Source organism: Amborella trichopoda, chromosome 10 (genome assembly GCF_054954075.1).
Source record: "Amborella trichopoda isolate Santa Cruz 75 chromosome 10, AtrichopodaSantaCruz75HAP2 v2.0, whole genome shotgun sequence".
Taxonomy (NCBI): Eukaryota; Viridiplantae; Streptophyta; class Magnoliopsida; order Amborellales; family Amborellaceae; genus Amborella; species Amborella trichopoda.
Genome location: NC_142345.1, coordinates 41,608,200 through 41,629,375, shown reverse-complemented (window position 1 = coordinate 41,629,375; position 21,176 = coordinate 41,608,200). Strand labels below are relative to the sequence as shown.

The 21,176-nt window shown below is 35.0% G+C and overlaps 2 protein-coding genes and 1 non-coding gene across 4 annotated transcripts; 2 read left to right on the top strand and 1 right to left on the bottom strand.

Annotated features, from left to right (window-relative positions):
• The first annotated feature begins 6,579 nt into the window (after nt 1–6,579).
• On the top strand, nt 6,580–13,349 carry LOC18433917 (uncharacterized). Of its 2 annotated transcripts, XM_088849031.1 has the most exons (3): nt 6,580–9,108; nt 11,963–12,525; nt 13,024–13,349. In XM_088849031.1, exon 1 carries the CDS (start codon nt 6,988–6,990, stop codon nt 8,971–8,973), a length of 1,986 nt encoding a protein of 661 aa, XP_088705157.1. In that variant the 5' UTR covers nt 6,580–6,987; the 3' UTR covers nt 8,974–9,108; nt 11,963–12,525; nt 13,024–13,349. The 2 variants fall into 2 exon arrangements, with proteins under 2 accessions (XP_088705157.1, XP_006844058.2); XM_006843995.4 differs by lacking the exon at nt 11,963–12,525 and having other exon boundaries at nt 6,675–9,108.
• A 1,001-nt stretch (nt 13,350–14,350) lies between these two features.
• TRNAV-UAC (transfer RNA valine (anticodon UAC)) lies at nt 14,351–14,424 on the top strand. Its single transcript has one exon. It is a non-coding gene; the product is annotated as a tRNA-Val (tRNA).
• A 2,629-nt stretch (nt 14,425–17,053) lies between these two features.
• LOC105420619 (large ribosomal subunit protein eL32z-like) lies at nt 17,054–20,230 on the bottom strand. The gene is made up of 3 exons (XM_011624927.2): nt 20,117–20,230; nt 18,911–19,092; nt 17,054–17,412 (listed from the first exon to the last, which is right to left on the bottom strand). Exons 1-3 carry the CDS (start codon nt 20,204–20,206, stop codon nt 17,283–17,285), a joined length of 402 nt encoding a protein of 133 aa, XP_011623229.1. The 5' UTR covers nt 20,207–20,230; the 3' UTR covers nt 17,054–17,282.
• Nucleotides 20,231–21,176: the final 946 nt, after the last annotated feature.

The window sequence follows — 21,176 nt, the reverse complement described above, 5'->3', positions numbered from 1 at the left end:
TCCCATCATTGTGTTCCCCATGCATGCTCATGCATGTTATCTTTCTCCTCATACATGATCACTTGAGTGTTATATGGTACATGCATACTTCTACCCCATCATTGTGTTCATCATGCATGTCTTCTCTCTCTTCATGCATGATCATTTGAGTACCATGTGGAACATGCATACTTCCATCCTCACACTTATGTATATACCCCCTCCCCCTCTCCTTCCCACTCACTCATAAATTAGGTTTCACTCTCTCTCCTTATCCCTTCACCCCCTCACATACCCCTCTTTCCCCCTTGTTTTCATCTTCTCCCTTAACCATTAAACCCTCATACCCCTCACTTTGAGCCCTCTTACCCACCTACCATGAGCTACCTCACCTCTCACCCTCACCACCTCTCATCCGCTAAAGCCCCTTGTGCAAGAATTCAAGACCCAAGCCCTACGGGCTCCGTGTCCAATCCCACACCCTGCGGACTCAGTGCTAGCCTTTATGGGCCGGATGGGGCCAGTAGGTGGCGGGGTCGTGACACTTTACTTATTTTGATAGGTGGTCAGCCCTATCATACCATTTTCAATTAGAAAAACTATGGGTGGAATGTTAACTAATTTAAATTGGAGGTGTCCCGTTGCATGGGAAAATTGTTTCATGCGAGAGGACCGCATTTCTATATTTGTGGTCCATGGGGTACAAAGCATCTATTTTAAAGATTGACGCAACTAGGTGGTCCATCTAAAAATAACTGGAATTAACTATCCAAATGTTTTTTAATATCATTATTATTTTCAATTTTCAATTTTTATTTTTTATTTTTTTCATACTCATAATCTCTACATTAGAGATTGCATGTCTTTAAGAATTAAGTCTAAAAATCCATCCCAAAAATAGATTTTTAAGAGGTGACTCATTTCTGTCAAAATAGCGACCAATCACATCAAAAGGAAAAGAAATTCATGCTTATACTCATCATGTCTGTGCCTAAAAAGGATAACGTGTTAATTTTAAACACAGTCGTCCAGTTTTTTGCAGCAAAGCATAGGGAATAGATGTCAACTAGGGTTTCTTGCTTGCTCGTATCAAAACCCTTTTTCATTTTACCCAAACACCATGATATCGTCAATCTTTTGATGAAACACAAGAGCGGCGAACTTAGATAAGATTACTTTAATATTTGTTTTATTTAATGTTATTCAAAATTTACTCGTAATTTACCATCATTAGATCTGTATCCATTTTTTTTGTGGTTCCTAAATGCCAATATTTTGGATCTCCAAGATCCAAAATCAATAAAGAAAATTTTCAAATCATCAAAATCTGAAATTGTGGAATTTTTTATCTTGAAGTTGGGGCTTTTTTTTTTCCCTCATAAAAATTTTCAATATTTTCAAATCTGAATTTAATTAAATTACATGATCCACAAGGAAAATGTAATTTTTGTAGTCTAAAAACCTGAAATTTTAATTTTTAAATTAAAATTTCAAATTTAAAATTTGGTACAAGGGAAAACCAAAAGTAAATATTTTCAAAGTTTTTGAATGCGTTGCTTATGGGAAAAATACTTCTCAAAACAGAGAAAAATTTAATGAAAAAGGTGGAAAATAAATATTGAAAATTTAAAAGCGTATCATCTTTTCAATCTAAAAACAAATAAATTGGTAATTTCTAGAGATGTTTTTTTTATGAGAGAAGTGAATGGAATTGGAATATAAAATCTAGCCAAGAAGCAAAAAAATTAGAGATTATTGGTTTCAAATCCAAGATTTTCAAGCCCAATACAAAAAAGTCTAAGTTCAAATTCTTCAGATTCAGATACTCCTCCTAGAAAAGTAATGTCTTTTTTGAAATTTATTAATCATGTAATGTTGCATTCTTTTACAGTGAACCACAAAATTTTGAAAAAACAACTAGAGAGAAAATTTGGGTAAATCCCATGAATGAAGAAATATTTGTTATAAAAAAAAAGTAATACTCCAATGGCAGTGAATGAAAAACTGTCAAAATACAATGGTGCAGAAAAAATTGATGCATAAATTTATCGAAGCTTGGTTGGTTCCTTAATTTATTTGACTGATACAAGTCCAAACATTGTGCATGCAGTCAATATTTGTTCCAAGTTTATAAATAAACCAATAAAGCTACATTTTGCAGCAACAAAAAGAATTTAAGACGTATCTAGGGAATAAAGAAACACGGTATCATATATATTTATGAAAATAACACTAATCTTGTTGGGTTTTCTTATGGTAATTAGGTAGTTTCTATTGACAATAGAAAAAAACTTCCGGCTACATGTTATACCTAAGTACATAAGTGATATCGCAGTCATCAATAAAGCAAAATAATGTGGCCTAATTTGGATGACATTAATCTTATCAGGAATATGGACTATCTTATCTTAAATTAATAAATTATACATAATATACTTTTGTTAGTTATTTGCAAATGCCTCGTATTATATATAGTGTTATTTTATTATTTAATTTTTTTTTTTTGATTTCAATTATTTTTTATTGTTTCTAGCAAAGAAGGTGTAATTTTTCGACAACTTATTTTGAATAATTTTAAAATATTTAAAAAAAACACACAAACTTATATATATAACTTTATTTCAGATGATTCTATGACGGACACCTGCTGAGAGATAATTCACTATGAAAATTAATTTTTATTAAGACAATGAATAATCAATAATAACTAATACATCACAAACACCCCCCTAAGAGAAAATAAGAGCAAAAGATGAGCCGCTGTGTACTATGCTCCCTCAGGGGAGAGGAACACTTATAAGAGACAGATGAGCCCACACGGGTCATAGAGAGAGAACCTAAAGGAAATAAGAGAGACCTAGGAATGAAAATAGCCCTAAGGAGATAAATTGCATGGAGAGAGAGAGAGTGAGAGACCTAGGGGAAATAAGAGAGGCCTATAAGGAAAATCTAATAATTATTAACAGAGCTTTTTTTTAACTAATTAGGATCCGTAACATGAATCTTAGTCTGCCATTCTGTTCTATCGAGGGTCATACCTGCTATAAGTTCCCATAAAATTCGATATAGGAGTAAAATTATGACCTTTATGAGAGTCCGACTACACTTTAAAATAATTATAATTGAACTCTTTATGTACTAAAAAAATAATGTCCCATGGACACGGTTTTCATGAGTCCATGTAGAAATGAGTCCACTCCTAAAAATGTATTGTTGAGATGGATTTTCGGACCCAATTTTTAAAGACATATAATCTCTACCATGGAGATCATGAATATGAAAAAATAAATAATTTTTAAAAACTAAATATAATAATTTTATGAAAAAATATTTTGATTGTTAATTTCAATTGTTTTTAAATAGACCACCCATTTGCATACATCTTTAAGGTGGATGCTTTATAAAACAAGGAGCAAATGTGGAAATGTGGGACCTGTCGCATGAAACAATTTACCACATAAAGACCATTCAAATTTTGAAGTGTGAAATTTAAGCGTCAAAAAACTTAAAATTAGATATTTTCTTTTAAGAATAATGATCTAATAATTCTTAGGAGTTTCCTAAAATCTCAAACCGAAAAAAAAGCTACCCAAGTAGGTCTTTTGAATGACGGAGTAGATACACATTTTCTCCTGCGGGAGCATAAACTCCAACTTGTTACATTTGATAATGTTTTCAAATTTAGTGGGGAGCTTGTTGAGGCCAGGTGTTAAGCTTGGGTTGGTTAGTTGAAGTAGAATAAATGCTAGAGCTTTCTGGTGATAGGGGCAAAATGGGGATAAATTGACACGCACCGGGATTGATTTAACAGTAATTACAAAATCGAAAAGTTCCGTGCCAGATTCAAATATGGTAAAGGACGACTAAAATACCCAAACTATTTTCTCAAAATTTCCATACGATTAAGAAAGAAAACGATCTTACAAACTTTATAGTAGGATTGGAGAAGTAGTCATTTGTGCATATACTTTCACCTAACTCTTTTTTATTTTCTTTTTTTCTTTTTTTCTTTTTGCATTTGCCTACTTAAAAACAAAGAAATCACCATATATAAAATAATAGATAAAATGATTTAATGCTTTTTTGATCTTATCTCTTTTTTATTAAAAACATTATTAGTCTTTCCAATTGAAGAGTGTGCACTCCCATATATATATATATATATATATATATATATATATATATATATATATATATATATATATATATATATATATATATATATCAAAGTCATCACAAAAATTAATGGAAAAAATTTATATAAAGCTGCAAACTAATATAAGTAAATACATCTAAAAAATGCAGTAGAAAAGAGCATTATGAAGTTAAAAATCCTTCCAAATGATAATGTCGCCATCAAGATGTATGAACACAAAAAAAAAAAAAATTCCAAGTCATTACACTATTTTTAAAATTTTAATATTTATAATTAGAGTTAAAAGTGGATTTTCATGTAAGATTTCAGACACCGAAACCACATCTTTCAATAATTATTGAAAGTATACCTCACTTATATGGTACAAGACATGCATCATGTACAAACCTCACTCTTTCCACAAAAGTGTTCATTTGGTGTCTTTTGAAAATGGTTGGGGCTTAACAAAATGGGTATAAAGGTAATTTATGTCAGAGAATTATTTAGAAATTGTCTACAACAAGACAATTTATCTTTGCTACAAAAAGGTCACAATTACTTGCAACCATCCGATATGAAATCGGATAACTTCGAGCATGGTCAATGTAATAAATGTAGCCACCCAATTTCACGTCTAATGGCCAAGATTAATTATGACCGCCTTGTATCCAAATTAAATGGTCTCATTGAATACTTTTTCAATTACTAAAGTACCCTTTAACCAAAAGTTTCATATACTTCACATGCACGACTCGTTTACGGTTGCATCCTTATATAAACTTTTTTCATTACTAATATACGTTTGAGCATTTCATTGTAATGATTCTTGAATGACAACTCTTCCCTTTTTTTCTTACTTGGGTGAACAAAATTGTCCCCCTATTTAATGGTAAAATTACATAAATATCTATTTTATTTTTTATTATTACGAAAATACATAATAGTTTCCGTTATTATATATATTTTTGTTTTTTCAACGTCATAACAAATTTTTTTAAAAAAGACTATACCCATTTTCGGTTTTTCAAACACCGATATCAAACCTATTGTTGTTTTTGAAAAACCGAAATTGTGTCTTTTTTAACACCTTTCGGTCTCTCATTGCGCTTTGGAGCTCGTTATCCTCTTTCTCCTCTGCATTTTTTCTTCTCTCACTCTGACCTTTCTCACAATAAATCACAATCTATATCTCTTACCTCTCTCATAAGAAAGGGGACCTGAATGATGCGCTAATGGCGGTGGACAAGAAGAGCAGAGCGTGCCATTGATGCAGTCCAAACAGAACATGTTGCATTCACTCTTGTTTGAATCGCCATGTGACTTGCATTGGCGAAAGAAGCTCATTCCTAAAGGAGGCTTAGCCATGGTGGCCGAACCATCACCAATTCCTCCTTAAAATCTCCAAGAAAATCAAACTCCATTATGTTTTTTTTTTTTTTGATAAGAACCCCATTACGTTTTCACCCAAAAAGAACAAAAGCCAATGCTTAGAATATGCTTGGAGATGGAAAGAGGTAAGACAATTCAATCCACCTCCAGTTTGATGAGCAAGAATTGATCTCTAGGTCGAAGTGGGATCTGTCTTCCTTCCTAGTTAACCGTGGGTCTCTCTCTATGGGTTGGTCTCTTTATCTCTCTACCATTTTTTCTTCATTTGTTGTTCTCTCTCATCTTTTTTCATAGTTTCTCTCTCTAAACAATTTTATTTCTCTTGGAGTTTGAGTGAATCCATCTTTTTTAAATTTCAATTTTTCAAAAACCGAAAATGGATAGTTTTGTTTTTTTAAAAAAATGTTATGGAGTTGAAAAACAGACATATTTGTAACAACAAAAATTATTAAGTATTTTCATAATAATAGAAAATAAAACAGATATTTTTATAATTTTACCAATATTTTATACGTTTTGAAAGAAAGAATTATGAATATATGATTTCAAAAATTAAGATAAAATGCATTATTGGTTTTTTCATATAGGCAAACTATTTTTTTAATAGATAAAAGTGTATAATAATATTGGAAGAATTTTATTTTGGACTTTACACCCAACCAATGATCAATCTTTAACCACTTCAATATTTAATTTAACGATCAATAACGATTTTGATCTCCTTATAACAAAAAGTAAATATCTCATTATATGCATCTCCTTTATAATATGTTGATTATTTAAATTTAAATCATCAACAAATATATCATAAATAGGGAAGACAATCTATTCAATTTTTCTTGTTCTCGTGTTTCTAGTTTTTTTTTTTTTTCTTCTTCTTTCTTTTTTTTTTTTTTACCTTTATTATTTATTTTTTTTACAAATTTTTTAGCTAGATGAAACTGATTTAGATTACCCGATTCTTAGACCCGTGGACCGCTTCACACAAAGACTTATTGGCAAAATTCAATGGAATATATTGAAACTCATTTAAAATATTTGGGGTTATATTCGTAATGCTTGAGAAATTATGTGTTAGGTAATTTCAGAAAATAAGGGTATCCATGTCATTTTCTTTCTTGAATGAACACTGAAGTAATTTATTAGGAATCGATGGGTATTTTCCTTTTTTTAACTTCCATTACACATTCTGGATGATTTGCAGAGGAAGATGATAAAGACCTTAGTTGTACTCCAGAGAGAGAGATACTGTAACCAGAGTAGAGAGAGAGAGAGCGCTACCATACCGGAGTAGAGAGAGAATTCCACAATAAACTAGAAAGCGCCCCATGTTTTTTTAAAAAAAATTTGAACTCTTCCTTTCATCTGCTATTGAGGTACCATTACACAAACCTTGAGTTCTTTTCATCTTTACATTCAATTATTTACTATATTATGCATTTTCTGTATTTATTTTCCTGATCCAAAGATACCAAAGAAGAAAAATGGATGAAAAAGAAGGTGAAGGTACTAAATTAGAACCAGGAGAAAAAGCCATATCTGCAGTTGCAGAAGATGGTGGTTTTGGTGAAGAATTCGAAGACTTATACAGTGATGTTAATATTTCGGAGAATTTTATTGGATCTTTTGAGAAACAAAGCGGTGATAACGCATTAGAGAAAGTTAAAAACACTGTAGCAAATAACCCATCAATGGGAAATTTTCAGAAACAAGAAATTCACGAGAAAATCTCAGTTGTATCCCAAAGGGACGTCAAAACCCTCGGAAATTTAGTGGGTTCTTCAAAACAAGAACAGAGAACTGTTGAGAATTTGGTGGGTGTTTCAGGAATTTCAATGGAGAATATTGGGAGTGTGAAAATGGGTTATCAAAGCATAGGTGCAGGGTTTCACACCAATGAAGCCATTAGGAGAGAGGATTTACAGAGACTTGGTCCTGGGCCCAACGAACCCATTTTGAAAGAACCCATTAAGACAGAGAATTTACAGAGGGAAGGACCTAGTGGCAACGAACACATTTTGAAAGAACCCACTAGGAGAGACAATCCGCCAGAACAAAACATACCCATTTTGAGTGAACCCAATAAGATGGAGATTTTACAGAGACCACGAGTGGGCAATTTAATCGGGAATAACGAAAGCGGGGACACAGTTGGTGGGGGAACAACACTCTATATCGGTGATTTGCATTGGTGGACAACTGATGCGGATCTAGAGAGGGAATTATCAAAGTATGGGGTAGTGAAAGAATTGAAATTCTTCGAAGAGAGGGCAGCTGGCAAATCAAAGGGCTATTGCCAGGTTGAATTCCACCACCCCAATTCAACCTTAGCGTGCCAAGAAGGAATGAACGGTCACCTATTTAATGGTCGTCCTTGTGTGGTGGTTCGAGCCTCACCTGAGAGCATAAGGCGAATGGGGGAGACTCGAATGAACAAGAATGCCACAGCCCCTTTTCAATCACATTCTCAATTTAGAAGAGACCATGTTCAAGATCGAAATCGAAACATGGGTTCCAATTATCAGGCACAAACTGGAAGTGGGTCTTTGAATGTGGGTTTTGGGAGAGGGAATAGAGGCTTAATGGGAGGCCGCAGGACTGGAGGAACAATGGGTGGAGTTGGGGGTTCAACTGGAACTGGAGGCGTAATGGGATTTGGCCAAAACCTCTCTCAGCCACATATGCCACCAAATTTTATGGTGACTCAAGCTTTTGATCCAAATTTTGGTGCACCATTGGGTAGGCTAGGTTTCAGAGGTGGTTTAATGGCTTCTCAGCCTCCATATCCAGCAACATTTCAGGGGGTTGGCAATATCAGTTTTCCAAGAGTAGCTGCACGCTTAAACCCTGCATTTCTTGGTCATGGAATGGGGAGTAGTGCGATGGTTTTGCCTGTAAACAGTGGGATGGAGCATGGTGGGGCAATGGGGATGTGGTCTAGTCAAAGAATGGATACTTTGTTGGGAGAAGGGCAAGAATGGGTAATGGAAGAGCCAAGTTATGCGGAACAAGCTGGACCCAATCATGGGTATGGTGAAAGGAGCCATGCAAGAGGTAAGATGCCTGATTTTTCGAGAGGCAGAAACTGGCAGTCTGAAATGGACAGGTCGGGGAAGTTGTTGAGAGAGACAGAAGTGGGTTCAGAGGGTGAATGGTCAGGAAGTTCGGAGAGAAGGCAATGGGATAGTTCAGAACAATGGGATGATCGATATGTTGCTAAGGAGAGAGACATGAAACGAAAAGGGGTTTTGGATAGGAGGGGCCAAGAAGAGAGAGAACAGAGGTTGGGCAAGGCTCCTGTAAGAGAGGAAAGAGAAAGGTACCAAGAGTTGGAGAACAGGGATGAGTGGGATAGAAGGCACAATTCGAGGTCTCATATCAAATCCCTGCAACTTCGTGATGAAGATCAATGGTCAAGGACGAGAGATTCAGACCACTGGAAGAGGCGGCATTTACCACCTGAATATTAGGATCTCACTGCTTGGCTGGGGTAAAAAAGCGATCATTGTGAATAACATAGCATGTTTGACCTGACCTAGGTTCTTTTATTGTGAGGCAACCATTTTCTTTTATTCTGAGGGTGGACGCATCATCTGGAGGAAAAGGTATGTCACCAAATTCTAGCTAGTGACAAATTGATAATGCTTCCTGTATGATTTCCTTTTATTTTGGCTTATGCATTTACTATCATTCAACATTTAATGCTTCTTTAATTGATTTGGTTTTTGGGCTATGAAAATAATCAGAATAGTAAATCTGGTAGTGTTTCTAATTCCGTCTCATTAGTTATGTTCTAAGGTGCAATAGTTTTTCTTCTTTTCTTTGCTTTCCTTTTTTTATTAGAAGTTCTCTAGGATGGCTGTAAGACCAATCATGTTTTATGGAACGGAATGTTGGACAGTCAAGAAACAACATGTGTATAGAATGAGTGTAGTTGAGATGGATGAGTGACAAAACAAAAAAAGATAGTATTTGGGATGAACACATCCGAGGGAACTTAGGGATAGCTCTAATAACCGATAAATGAGGGAAAGCAGACTTAGATGGTATGGCCATGTGCACCGTCGACTTAGAGCAACATCGGTTAGGATGGGCGGTTTGGTTCAAGGGGAAAGCTCTAAATGGGCAAAAGGAAGGCCCAAAAAGGCATAAATGGAAGTAGTGAGAAGAGATATAGTGACTTTTGGTCTGACTGAGGGTATGACCCTTGATAGAGCAGAATGGCAGAACAAGATTCATATAGTTAACGCCGAATAGTTGGGATAAGGCCTGGGTGATGATGGTGAAGTTCCCTTTTAAATCAATGACGTTTTCTTTTCCAATTTTTTTTTTTTTTTAATATTTTTATTGTCACCATTGGAGTGGTTCTCGATACAGAATATGTGGATGTCTAGAAGCATACTGCTATGATGACTCCGAATAGCACTTTATATTTTAGTATTCCTTTCCTTTGAATGATTAGTTTATTATAGATTTACTTGCCATATAATACAGATGTGAAGATTAACTACGATAGATTAAGAAGTGATACTTTCTCCTAAATTCAAAGCACCCTGTAATAGATGGTTGAATTATATTGACCCACTGAAGACATACTTTCTAGGCCAGTTGAATCTACAAGGTCAAACTCCTATCTTTTAAGCCTTTGAGGTTTCCAGGGTAAGATCAGCATTGGTGAGTGTCTCAAGCCAATTGCAGGAAGTAGATAAGGTGAAGCTAGTCATTGATGGATGATGCGTTTCAGCTATTCGGCATTTGTTTATGGGGGTTTACATTTCAAAGAGAAGGGGTTGGATTCAGTTTCCTGGGATCCTATTACGCCTGGTATGTCTATAATGCATCCTTTTTGGCAGAATTTTGAACATGGGGAGTCTTTGGACTTTCAAGACGCTCGCATTTGACACCCAAAAGTCCAAGTAGAACATGTCTCTTATATTGAATTGAAAGACATCTTTCAAACTAAAAGCAGTATTGCAATCCAGTGAAGTTACCACTTACCACAACAATTTTGAAAAGGGTTAGGAATTCAAATGGTAAAATAGAATATGATAACTTTGTTTCATAGAATTATTCTCTCGTGGCTTCTTTTGTCCAATTGAGTGACTATGGCACACAAATAGATCCAAGATGAATGACATCATCCATCTCCTTCGGCACCGTCTGAGTTCTGATGCTACTGCTATGGCATGACACGACTATCTCCAGTTGGCCTAATATGTCACATTCCAGTCATGCACCATGACCTCAAACTGTGGCTCTAGGTCATTGTTTAAGGCTTCAGGGTCTAGACTAAAGGGACAATATGTCACAGTTGTCTCGTTGCCATACCAATTTGAGCTTGCATTCATAATATAGTTAGTATCGCTATTCTTGTGTTGTTTTAGTTTAAAGTTTCAATTGGCTATTTATTTCACATTGGCACTTTATCAATCACAAATCCTGTTGCACTTTATTTACCTCACATAATGAAAATTTAAGAACATAGGAGCTAGTGCTTTTAAACTTGTTCGTTTTACTTCAGGTTGCTTTGTTTTTGTGTCCTGTATTACAATTTTTGGCTCTAAGCTTAGAAAACTCAGCAAAGATCTGGGCAAGTTGACTCACACTCTGTTAGTCTTGTCCAATCCAGAAAAAGAAAATTTTGATGAATTGAAAATGAATGGAAAAAATGAGAGATACAGAAATGAAAAAGAAAAAGAAAACCTATTTATGACTAAAAGTTACAGCTATCCTTGTATTAGGGTTAAAGTTCTCTAAAACTAAAAAAAGTGCAGTGTGTTTCCAAGGGACGGATACAATAGAAAAAAGTATCAAGCTGCCTAAGTTTTGGAAGACCTAGGTCTGTTAAAATTGCTTTGTGACTCTACAACGCTAACATGAAGAAAAGTATTGAAATGTTGTTATGGTCTCCTTCAGTGCTCTCGCCTGAGTCGACGTCGATTTGGGTGAGTTACTAGGCCAAGCCCGGCACAGAGTATTGTGAAACTTGGGCTGGCTTGCCTGCGTTTCACAGTACTCGGGTCAATCATCACCATTCTCACCAAGGTATTGAAAAAAAAAATCCAGTCAGTCACTACAATTCTCACAATCCCGTTTGGTGGTCCTACGTGCCCTGCAACTTCATCCGCACCTGAGATCTCTCTTCAGATCATTCTGTGGTTGAGACTACCAAGTATCTTGTGAAAATGCACTTTTAGTTAGTGTTATGCCATATTTGGCTGGTGAGGTTATTCGTCAAGGCACCGGTTTTGATCCTCTTGAGAGATCCCTTGATATATTTAGGTGAGGTATCAATGAATATTGTATTATTGCAGGGAATAGCTCATGATTTATGTCTGTGAACCTTTTGTCCCCAGTTTGTGTTCTATTTAAGTAGCATTGATGGTGACCTTCTTGGTGGTTTTACTATTGAGAGTTTTTTCTCTTTTACATGTTATTCTAAGCCATTTTCCTCTTCAGATTGAGACTGGTGGTTTGAGGCCTTGAGCATGAACTTTCAAGGAAACTACACAATGCAATGTTTGTCCTGGTCTGTACCAGAAGTTTCAGGAAACTTCATTACCAATGGTCAATTACATTGCTTCTATGAAAGATATTTTGCTGAAATTGCTTTTAAAAATGCCTTCTTGATGAGTGTGATGTATGTGTATACTAGAACTTTAGAAGGAAGTTGAATATGTTCTAGGTTGAGTGTTTGCAATGGATCAAGCCATGGAGGTCAGGATTTTGAAAAGAGGTACTTCATAGGATACAAGCTTCCGTTTGGAATAAGGAAATAGTAATATTGTATCTTTCCGCCGTGTGGTCTCCAATGCATTGCAAACGGTGTGAGGAGGATGAAGGACAGTGTCACCAACGGCCAGAGACTGTGTGAATAAAATTTTTAGAATTACTTGGAAGTCATACCTACGCGGGGATACTTGGACGAGGAGAAGATGGAGATGATTTATATCGCAAGTAATAATTATTTGAGTGATGAATAGGATGGCGTTCATGTGTTTGTAGTATAAAGGATTCTCAAAGTAAGTTCATATATCAACCGTAGTTTATTCAAGTTCTTTTGATATTTAGTATTTTATGAATAATTAAATAATAAATTATACATCAAGTTTTAGAAGGTCAGGTAAGCATTGAGATGTGAAAAAAAATTCCCCGTGTTTTCTTAGTCATTTTTTTAAGGAAAAAATTTGGAAAACCATATAATCCAAAATTCTAAATATTGAAAACCATTATTTACTTGTGCTAAAATCCAACTATGGAACCCATAATCCACTGTGGTCATCACCATCCAATGAACCAGTGAATGCCGATGGAAAGAGGTGGGACCCACAAGGACATTATATGACCCCAATGATGGGTCCCACTCTTTTGTCATAATCATCCATCATGCCATCTGACAGTAACGGCAACATGAACTATGGTTTGCATGGTCTATTCTATTAGAATTTTGTATGCTTTCCCTTGTATGAATATAAACAATAGCCATTCGCATGTGCTAATCCTTACTCTGATGATTGCAGCATTTGAGGGTGCTTGGATTCTTCATGTCGGGTATCATAACTTCTTCATTTGAACCAGAGGAAAGGCTGGAGGTTCAAATCCTCATGTCCTTATTGGCTGAATTGGAGCTCCAAATCAAATCAAGAAGGATGTACATAACATTACAGTTTGTGGGTTTAAGTTGTTGTAAATTTTTGTTTGTGGGTTCCATGTATTTGCGGATTTAAGCTGTTGTAAATATTTGTAACCTTTCTGTAACTTAAGCCTGCTGATATTTATGATGACACATTTGAAGGATGTACATAACATTACGGTTTCTTGGTAATTGATACTTGATCCTATGTCACTTTCTTTTGTCATCATTTCATTGTTTTTGGATGGCTTGGAGTACTGGGGTATTACAGATAACCTTTTTCCCAGATTATTAGATCGTTGCCCTTATGTGATGATCTCTCTCTCTTCCCGCTGCCCCCCCTCGGGGTTTTGTGCAGGGATCATTGGTAAATGATCTATTTATTACGATTGCTTCAACAATGGTTAAGCTTTTTATGATATTTGGTGGGTGGTTAAATTATGTCTGCAATTTTGTGCAGTCTGCCCTTAACATATTATCCTTTTATGGTCGAATAGAATATAAATCTGTAACTTCCTATGAAATTAAGAAATAAGCCTCAAGTTTCAATGTTCTTTAAACAGGAGTTGTGTGGCATGGCCACTGTTTTTATTTTGTCTCAGTTTTAATGTTTGTGGTGGTTAAGCTGAGAATACAGATAACTGTTGAGCCAACGCTAGTATCTTAACTGGTTTTGGAAAGCTATTTTGTGAGACTCGAAATATCCTGTAGTTCTCCAAAAGAAGAAAAAAACCACCAAAAGAACAAGAGAGAGAGGTAAAAGAAAGAGAGAGAGAGAGAATGCAATTTCAGTATTCTTTGAAATGGATCACCTGTGAAGACTCCCAAGAACTAGAATCCAATTCATGATAATTCTAGGTAAAATTAAGAATATCAGGTGAAATTGAAACCAGGGTACCTTGATTTTTAATATCCTGAACAATTAATTAACTTCTTCATACTAAATTTGTAAAATCAAGAATATGAATTTGGTTTAAAAAATCACGTTTCATATGATTCTGGCCATTTATTTTCCTTTGTTCTTGGTGATTCAAGGCAAAATCTTTCCAAACTGCTTTCTGTATTGTTTCTTTCGCTTGAATTTCTGTTAAATTTTAGACTTTCATGACATCCAGTGTCCATCGCCCCTAAAGAAATCAATACTGAAAGTCTCTAATAACAAGGGCAAAGAGATATTGGTATTCTTATTTACTTGCCGTAAAAAAGCATCCAGGGGTGCTGTGGTGTAGTCGGTTATCACGTTAGTCTTACACACTAAAGGTCCCCAGTTCGAACCTGGGCAGCACCACCAAAGAAGCGTGTATCCGTTTCACTTTATTGTTTTGGGAAAAAGATTATTATATGTCCTATATTGTTTTCGGAACGGAAAAAACGGTGTGGTTTTTGTATAAGGCTGAGGCCTTAAACAACCAATTTTGTTTTTGTTTTTTATAATATGTACTTTATTGTTTTGGGAAAAATATTATTATACGTACTTTATTGTTTCGGGAAAAAGATTATTTTATGTACTTTATTGTTTTGGGAAAAAGATGTGGTTTGTGCAAAGCTGAGGCCCTAAACAATCAAAGGCTGAGGCCTTAAACAACCAATTTTGTTTTTGTTTTTTATAATATGTACTTTATTGTTTTGGGAAAAATATTATTATACGTACTTTATTGTTTCGGGAAAAAGATTATTTTATGTACTTTATTGTTTTGGGAAAAAGATGTGGTTTGTGCAAGGCTGAGGCCCTAAACAATCAAAGTAGGCGCATCTTTAAATAGCATTGAAAAATATTATTTTAATATTAAAAATCTTTATGATTGCCTGAAAATTTATATTCATCTTTAATTATAAAAAGGGAAAAGTTTTAATAAGGTTGCAACCTTCAAATGTAGAATTACATGTGCACCTCAAAAATCTATCGGAAAGGTTGTTTTAATGATGAAAAATCATCCATTTGATCACCTCGACATCAAGATGTATGAATATAAAAAAAATAAAAAAATTGAGTCTATGGAATAGTGCATCTTGCAACATATTATCCAGACCGTCCATTTTCAAGATTTCCATATGTTTATAGATCTCCTTGATTTTAACCATTTTTGGAGTTTACAATTTTCTAATTAGATATGAAAATAGATTTTAAGATAATACTAAGGATTTTTTACAACAAAATTACATGTTATGATAAAATTTGGAGGTGCACCTTAATTGGATTGTTTAATGTTGCAACCTTATAGAAACCGCACCCTTATAAAATTTAAACTTTAAAAAATAGTATAGTTTGAACAAATCTGCGAACACTTGAAAATCTTGAAAATTATCTTGAGGGTGAGATGATCGATATGAGGATTTTTGAGAATCGAAACAACCATTTCTAATGAGTTTTTTGAGGTGTGCTTTAATTTGATTGTTTAGGGCCTCGCCCTTATATAAGTTTTTTTCATTTGGAAAACGAATTTTGTTATTTTAGGAAAGCATATATTATATATTAGAGGAATGATATCATGTCACCGTGCCATATGTATCTTTTTTTTCTTTCTTTTTTTGACAATATTATGTATCTTATTATTGTGTGAAAGAATATCATATAGGTCCATGTACCCATCATATATCAAGCTACTCTTTTTGTATTTTTGGCCTTTAATATCCTTACCCACACCAACAATATCCTAAGCTTTCTATTGTAAGAAACTATACTATGGTCCATGTAACTTACACATGATTTGGCCTATTTTTTCTTTTTTAATATTTTACTTCCTTAGATCCACAATCTGCTACTCTTTCTTTTCTTGCTAAGTATACATTCCACCTTTTTTTAAGTTGTTGGAAAGCAAGAGTGATCCATATTCCAGTTTATGCTTCTCTCCCTTCCTACTGCATCTTATATATTTTCTCGCGTTCTCCTTAGAATTTCTTTTCACAGGCATTGTCCTCTTTTTACTGCATGGCACCACAAACGGCATTATCCTCTTTTTACTTCATGGCATTCACCTCTTTTTACTACAATTTGGACCTTGAAGTTCTGAAATCCGTTTACTATGGAACTTCAATGTCCGAAGTTGCTTCACTTACACTTCTGAAATCATTGGATTTCAGACCTTGAAGCCCCTAAAATAGCCTCTCTCGAGTCCCCTTCGGACCTTTAAGAGCCGAAGACTTTTGTATCTTGCTTAGAAGTTGTCACTTTAATCCTTGTACGTCTGAAGCACCAGCATTTTGGAAAAAAGGTATGAACAGTTCTAAAAAAAAAAGAACAAAAAAAAAAAAAACATGAACGTCAAAAAAAACACAAAATTTAAATAGGCCAACCGGGCGACACCCTCTTCCAAATCCAGCTCTAACCCTCTCAAAGTGGGCAAGGCTGGTCTAGAGAAATTTAAAAAAAAAAAAAAACACATTAAGTAAAATTGAGGGCCAAGCTAAACCAGGCCTGCCCCTGTCATGACCCTGGCCCAGCCCTCAGGCCATATTTTGTGCCCTAGGTCCTAGTCTTTAAGGGCAGGGCCACCTACCCATTTCCGCCCTTAAATTCAAAGATATACTTATAACAATGTGCATAAATTTCTCATATTTTTGTGAACAACCACCTGTTATTCCCCAACAATGTTATGACAAATGTTGCAGGATTTTTAGTAGGGTTACTTGGGTTTTACACGGTTGCCATGCTTTTTCACTTAGACATCTATCATTCACATACAGTGTTGATGCCCAGGAGTATAACTACGCAATCTCCCCTATAGGTTCTCTTGCTAGCCCTAAATTTGAATCTCTCTCTCTCTCTCTCTCTCTCTCTCTCTCTCTCACACACACACACTGAATGTAGTTCCCCATATTTCTCATACATGCTCAAATCCTCAAAAGGGTCAGAAATGTTATGAGCAATTTCATTTAAAGAAAGATTGTAATTGCTAGTATCTAAATATTCAATCCTCTAGGCTGAAATAACAACGTACATTTCATTTAAAGAAAGATTGTAATTGTAAATATTCAATCCACAAAGGCTGAAATAACAAAGCACCTAATGAAATCGCTAAGATGTAGTTCTTAAGAAGAAAAATGGAAACAAAACTGCTTAAGTAGAAATCTCCAATTGATCAACAAATGAAATATAACTACAATAAAGCAAAGGAGCCCCCTTCGCCTAGCTGATGAATCATCACTCTACTCATCTTCCTGGCTGCGCAACCTTGCAAGTTTGTTCGTCACGGCTATGTCCAACTGAGCTGCCCGTTCCACAATGCCTTTCCTCTTCAATGTCGAAACGTTGTGAGCTATTTCTGCACAGAAGGTCCTGGGAGAACAGAAATTGCACGTTTTAGATTTCCAGTTTTCCTTTCTTGAAATTCTGCTAATGATATAACTGCACTCTCAGGAGAGAAAGAAAGTGAGAGAGATGAGCCCAGGAAGGCCCAGTGGATTATACCTACCAAGATTCAATACAATTAAGATCAGCAAAATTGAAAACAGGAGATGGGTATATTATAATATTCGATTTTAGCAAGTTCTATCAAAGCATTTCTTCATTATCTCCAATTTCAATTATTTGCAAAAAGGTGCAGTTTCTATAAGTTCGCAACCTTAACCATCCAATTAAAGCACACCTCAAAATTTTATCATAACATGTAATTTTGTTGTAAAAAATTCTTAGGATTATCTTAAAATCTACTTTCATATCTAATTATAAAATTTTGAATTCTAAAAATGGTTAAAATCAAGTAGATCTATAAATATATCAAAATCTTGAAAATAGACGGTCTAAATAATGTGTTGCAAGATGCACTATTTCTAAGACTCAAAAACTTTTTTTTTTCATATTCATACATCTCGATATCGAGATGATCGATTAGAGGCTTTTTCAACATTAAAACAAGATTTCCGATAGATTTTTGAGGTGTATCTGTGATTCTACATTTTAAGGTTGCAACCTGATATAAACTTTTCCCTTTGCAAAATGGGCTGCACTTTTTATGTTTTATATCCATAGGAAATCTAGACAAAAATTGAATTATGATCGGGTCCTCATTGATAGGACTAGCTAAATGCAAATATCTCCTATTTTCTCCTTAAGTGGAGTTATGTTGGTAATTATGGGTTAGTCGTATCAGTTATCCTCAATTCTCTCTCTCTAAATGTGTGCGGGGATGGGAGTCATAACTAGTTGTGGGGTTGGTTTTTAAACTGTTTGAAAGCCTATAAAGTGAATGCCATGAAGGGTAACTTTTGAGTTGGTGTTTATCCATCTAAGCTTGTGTTTGTGAAGGAGTGAGGTAATTTAGGACCGCTATGGCCTTTGGGCTATAGCATCCTCACTTTAATCTTTATCATTGTGTCTTTATCTTGTTTATGTTTAGTGCCTCCTTGTATTCTGTCAAAGTTGAGAGTGTTATTATATTGTAGCAGCAGCTACATATTTTCAAAAAGACCAACAGAAAGAAGTGGCAATTGCTAGCTCATACTCCAACTTTCCATCGAAAAGCAAATCAGAGATATAAGCACCCAATCTGGCTAAAACAGTGTACTAAAACTTGGGCTTTGGAATTAGGGGTTGCCGAGTTTGCCGCTTTCTACATTTTAGTGGTATAACTTCTATAGACTCAGCTGAGTCTGTATGGACGACCCGGACTCAGGACCTTGCCAAGTCACGGGTCTAACCGTCGTTTATAAACATTGGGCTAAAATCATATAAAAAATCAACATTGATCCCTACCCAAATCTAAGACCATTCAAGAACCATATTAAAGCAAGAAAACAAAGAGAAGAATCAAATTTATGGCGGGAAAAATAATTACCTATTGTGCATCAACAGAAGATCAAGATCACTTGCATTGTGCACAACAAATTTCTTGAAGCCATTGGGGAGATAGTGCTTGGTCTTCTTGTTTGAGCCATAGCCAATGTTGGGCATCAAAGTGACTCCCTTGAACTTCCTCCGCACCCTAGAGTCGATACCCTTCGGCGTCCGCCAGTTCTCCTGTTCTCAATCGAATGTGCTTAAGAATCAAGAATTGCATGATCAAACTATGGAACTACCTATCTTATATCAGCAAACAAGCTCCCTCCCTCCCTCTGTCTCTCCCTTGACATTGCAATCTAAACAGAGGCCTCCCTCCCTGGGCATTGCAATGTAAAATCAGAGCAACCTCCCTCCCTCCCTCCCTCCCTCTCAAGGCAGGAACCATAAAATTGGTTGCCTGCACCATTCTGACCCAGCCACTGAGACAGAGAAAGGGGGAAGAAGGAAAGATGGGTGGGGGGGGGGGGGGGGAGAGAGGGAGAGAGAGGAGCAGTTTCATAAACATCCAGAATCTGGTTTCATTTTCTCTCACTATTGTCTAGCTCAATTTTTGCATTATATTCATTCGAGCCACCTTATGAATTATACCAATCTTCTATATTTAGTTTCAAAACCCACTGAAACTGCTATTATAACTTAACCCAGCTCTTTAAAATCCAGAGAATCCTCCAGGTAACTTATCTAGGAAGAAGAAACATGAATAAAAGACATAAGTTGGTAGAAATCAAAGAAACATAATTAGGGTTTGTATAAAAAGAAAAAACCCATAAATGCAAGAAACCCTTAAAATTCCATAAAAAAAAATTATGGTTAGGGACATAATAAAAAAAACCATAACAAATATTAACATACAGAATGCAAAAGTAAATGAGCAACAGGGAAAAACTTACACATAAAAAGAGGCCACTTTGATTCAAACTTCAAATAATAAGAAAAAAACCAAAAAATGGAAAAACCCTAAATTTATCAGGACCAGATGACTTCTTTCGTTTGACCATATACATAGTCCAATAAAATACAGAAAAATGTGTGTGATCAGGAGGTCAAAATTAGGCTAATATTTAAGCATAAATTCCATGAAAATGTGGAAAATACAAAATCATACACCAAGAGGGAAAAGAAAGTAAATTTCCAGAATAAAAGCAAAAGGGGGCGGGAAAAAAAAAAACAAAAAAAAATAGAAGCAGAAAATAAGAAGTACCTTAACAGAAATCTTTCGATCACTCTGAGGCCTCTTGAACTTCTTTACGCGCTTCTTTACGATCTTCTTGTTGAGAAGTGGAACCGCCATTTTTCGCCCCTGTTCTGCAACCGAAAAAAAAGAACAGGCAAAAGGAGACACCAAACGAATAAAAACCCTAAATTTGAGAGTTTGGAGAACAAAAAGACAAATACCCCTGAATTCGAATGAAAATACGAAAATGTCATTAGTAGTATATGACACACGTTCGGGCAGAATATAATACACCGCCGGGTCATCCACCGTCTATTTTATGTGATGGGCTGTGGAGATAGGAAAGAGTGTTTGTACAAAATGTAAAACCTAATAGGAAGAAAATGAGGCACTTTGGAAAAATAAAAGTTGGACAAAAAAGAAAATGTATAAATAAGACCATTTATTTTTAAGTGCGGGCGTACCTCCAAATAAGACCATTTATTCAATCTTTGTTATAGTTTAAAATATATTTTTATCTCTAATTATAAAATTTAAAGTTTCAAAAATGGTGTAGATCGATCATATCTATGAAAATTTAAAAAATTTGAAAATTGATGGTTTAAAAATGCTTCATAAGATGCATTATTTTTAAATTTTGAAATCTATTTTTTTCTCATGTTTATGCATCTTGATATCGAGATGATCAATTTAAAAATATTTTAACATTAAAATAACCTCTTTTAGTGAAATTTTTTAGGTGTGCTCTAATTTGATTGTGTTATAGCCTCTGCTCTATAAAACTTTTTTCTTTATTTTTTAGTCACGATTATTATCGATCATAGATGTGAAACCAAGGTGATTGAGGATGTATGTAACAATCCTAAAATTTTGAAAAAAAAAAAAAAAGAGAAAATATGCTTTTAATTAGGTGATGTTCTGTTTGAATATGATGGTCCTTGAGGACCATCACTATTTTCAAAAAACTTTTGTTTTGGATTAACTTTTGCTTTGCCTTTACTTTTTTTCTTTGCCTTCTTTTGCCTCCTGCTGCAAGCATGCAGCAGGCGTCTTTTAGCGGACGTGGTTTTCGTACGATAAAAGTCTG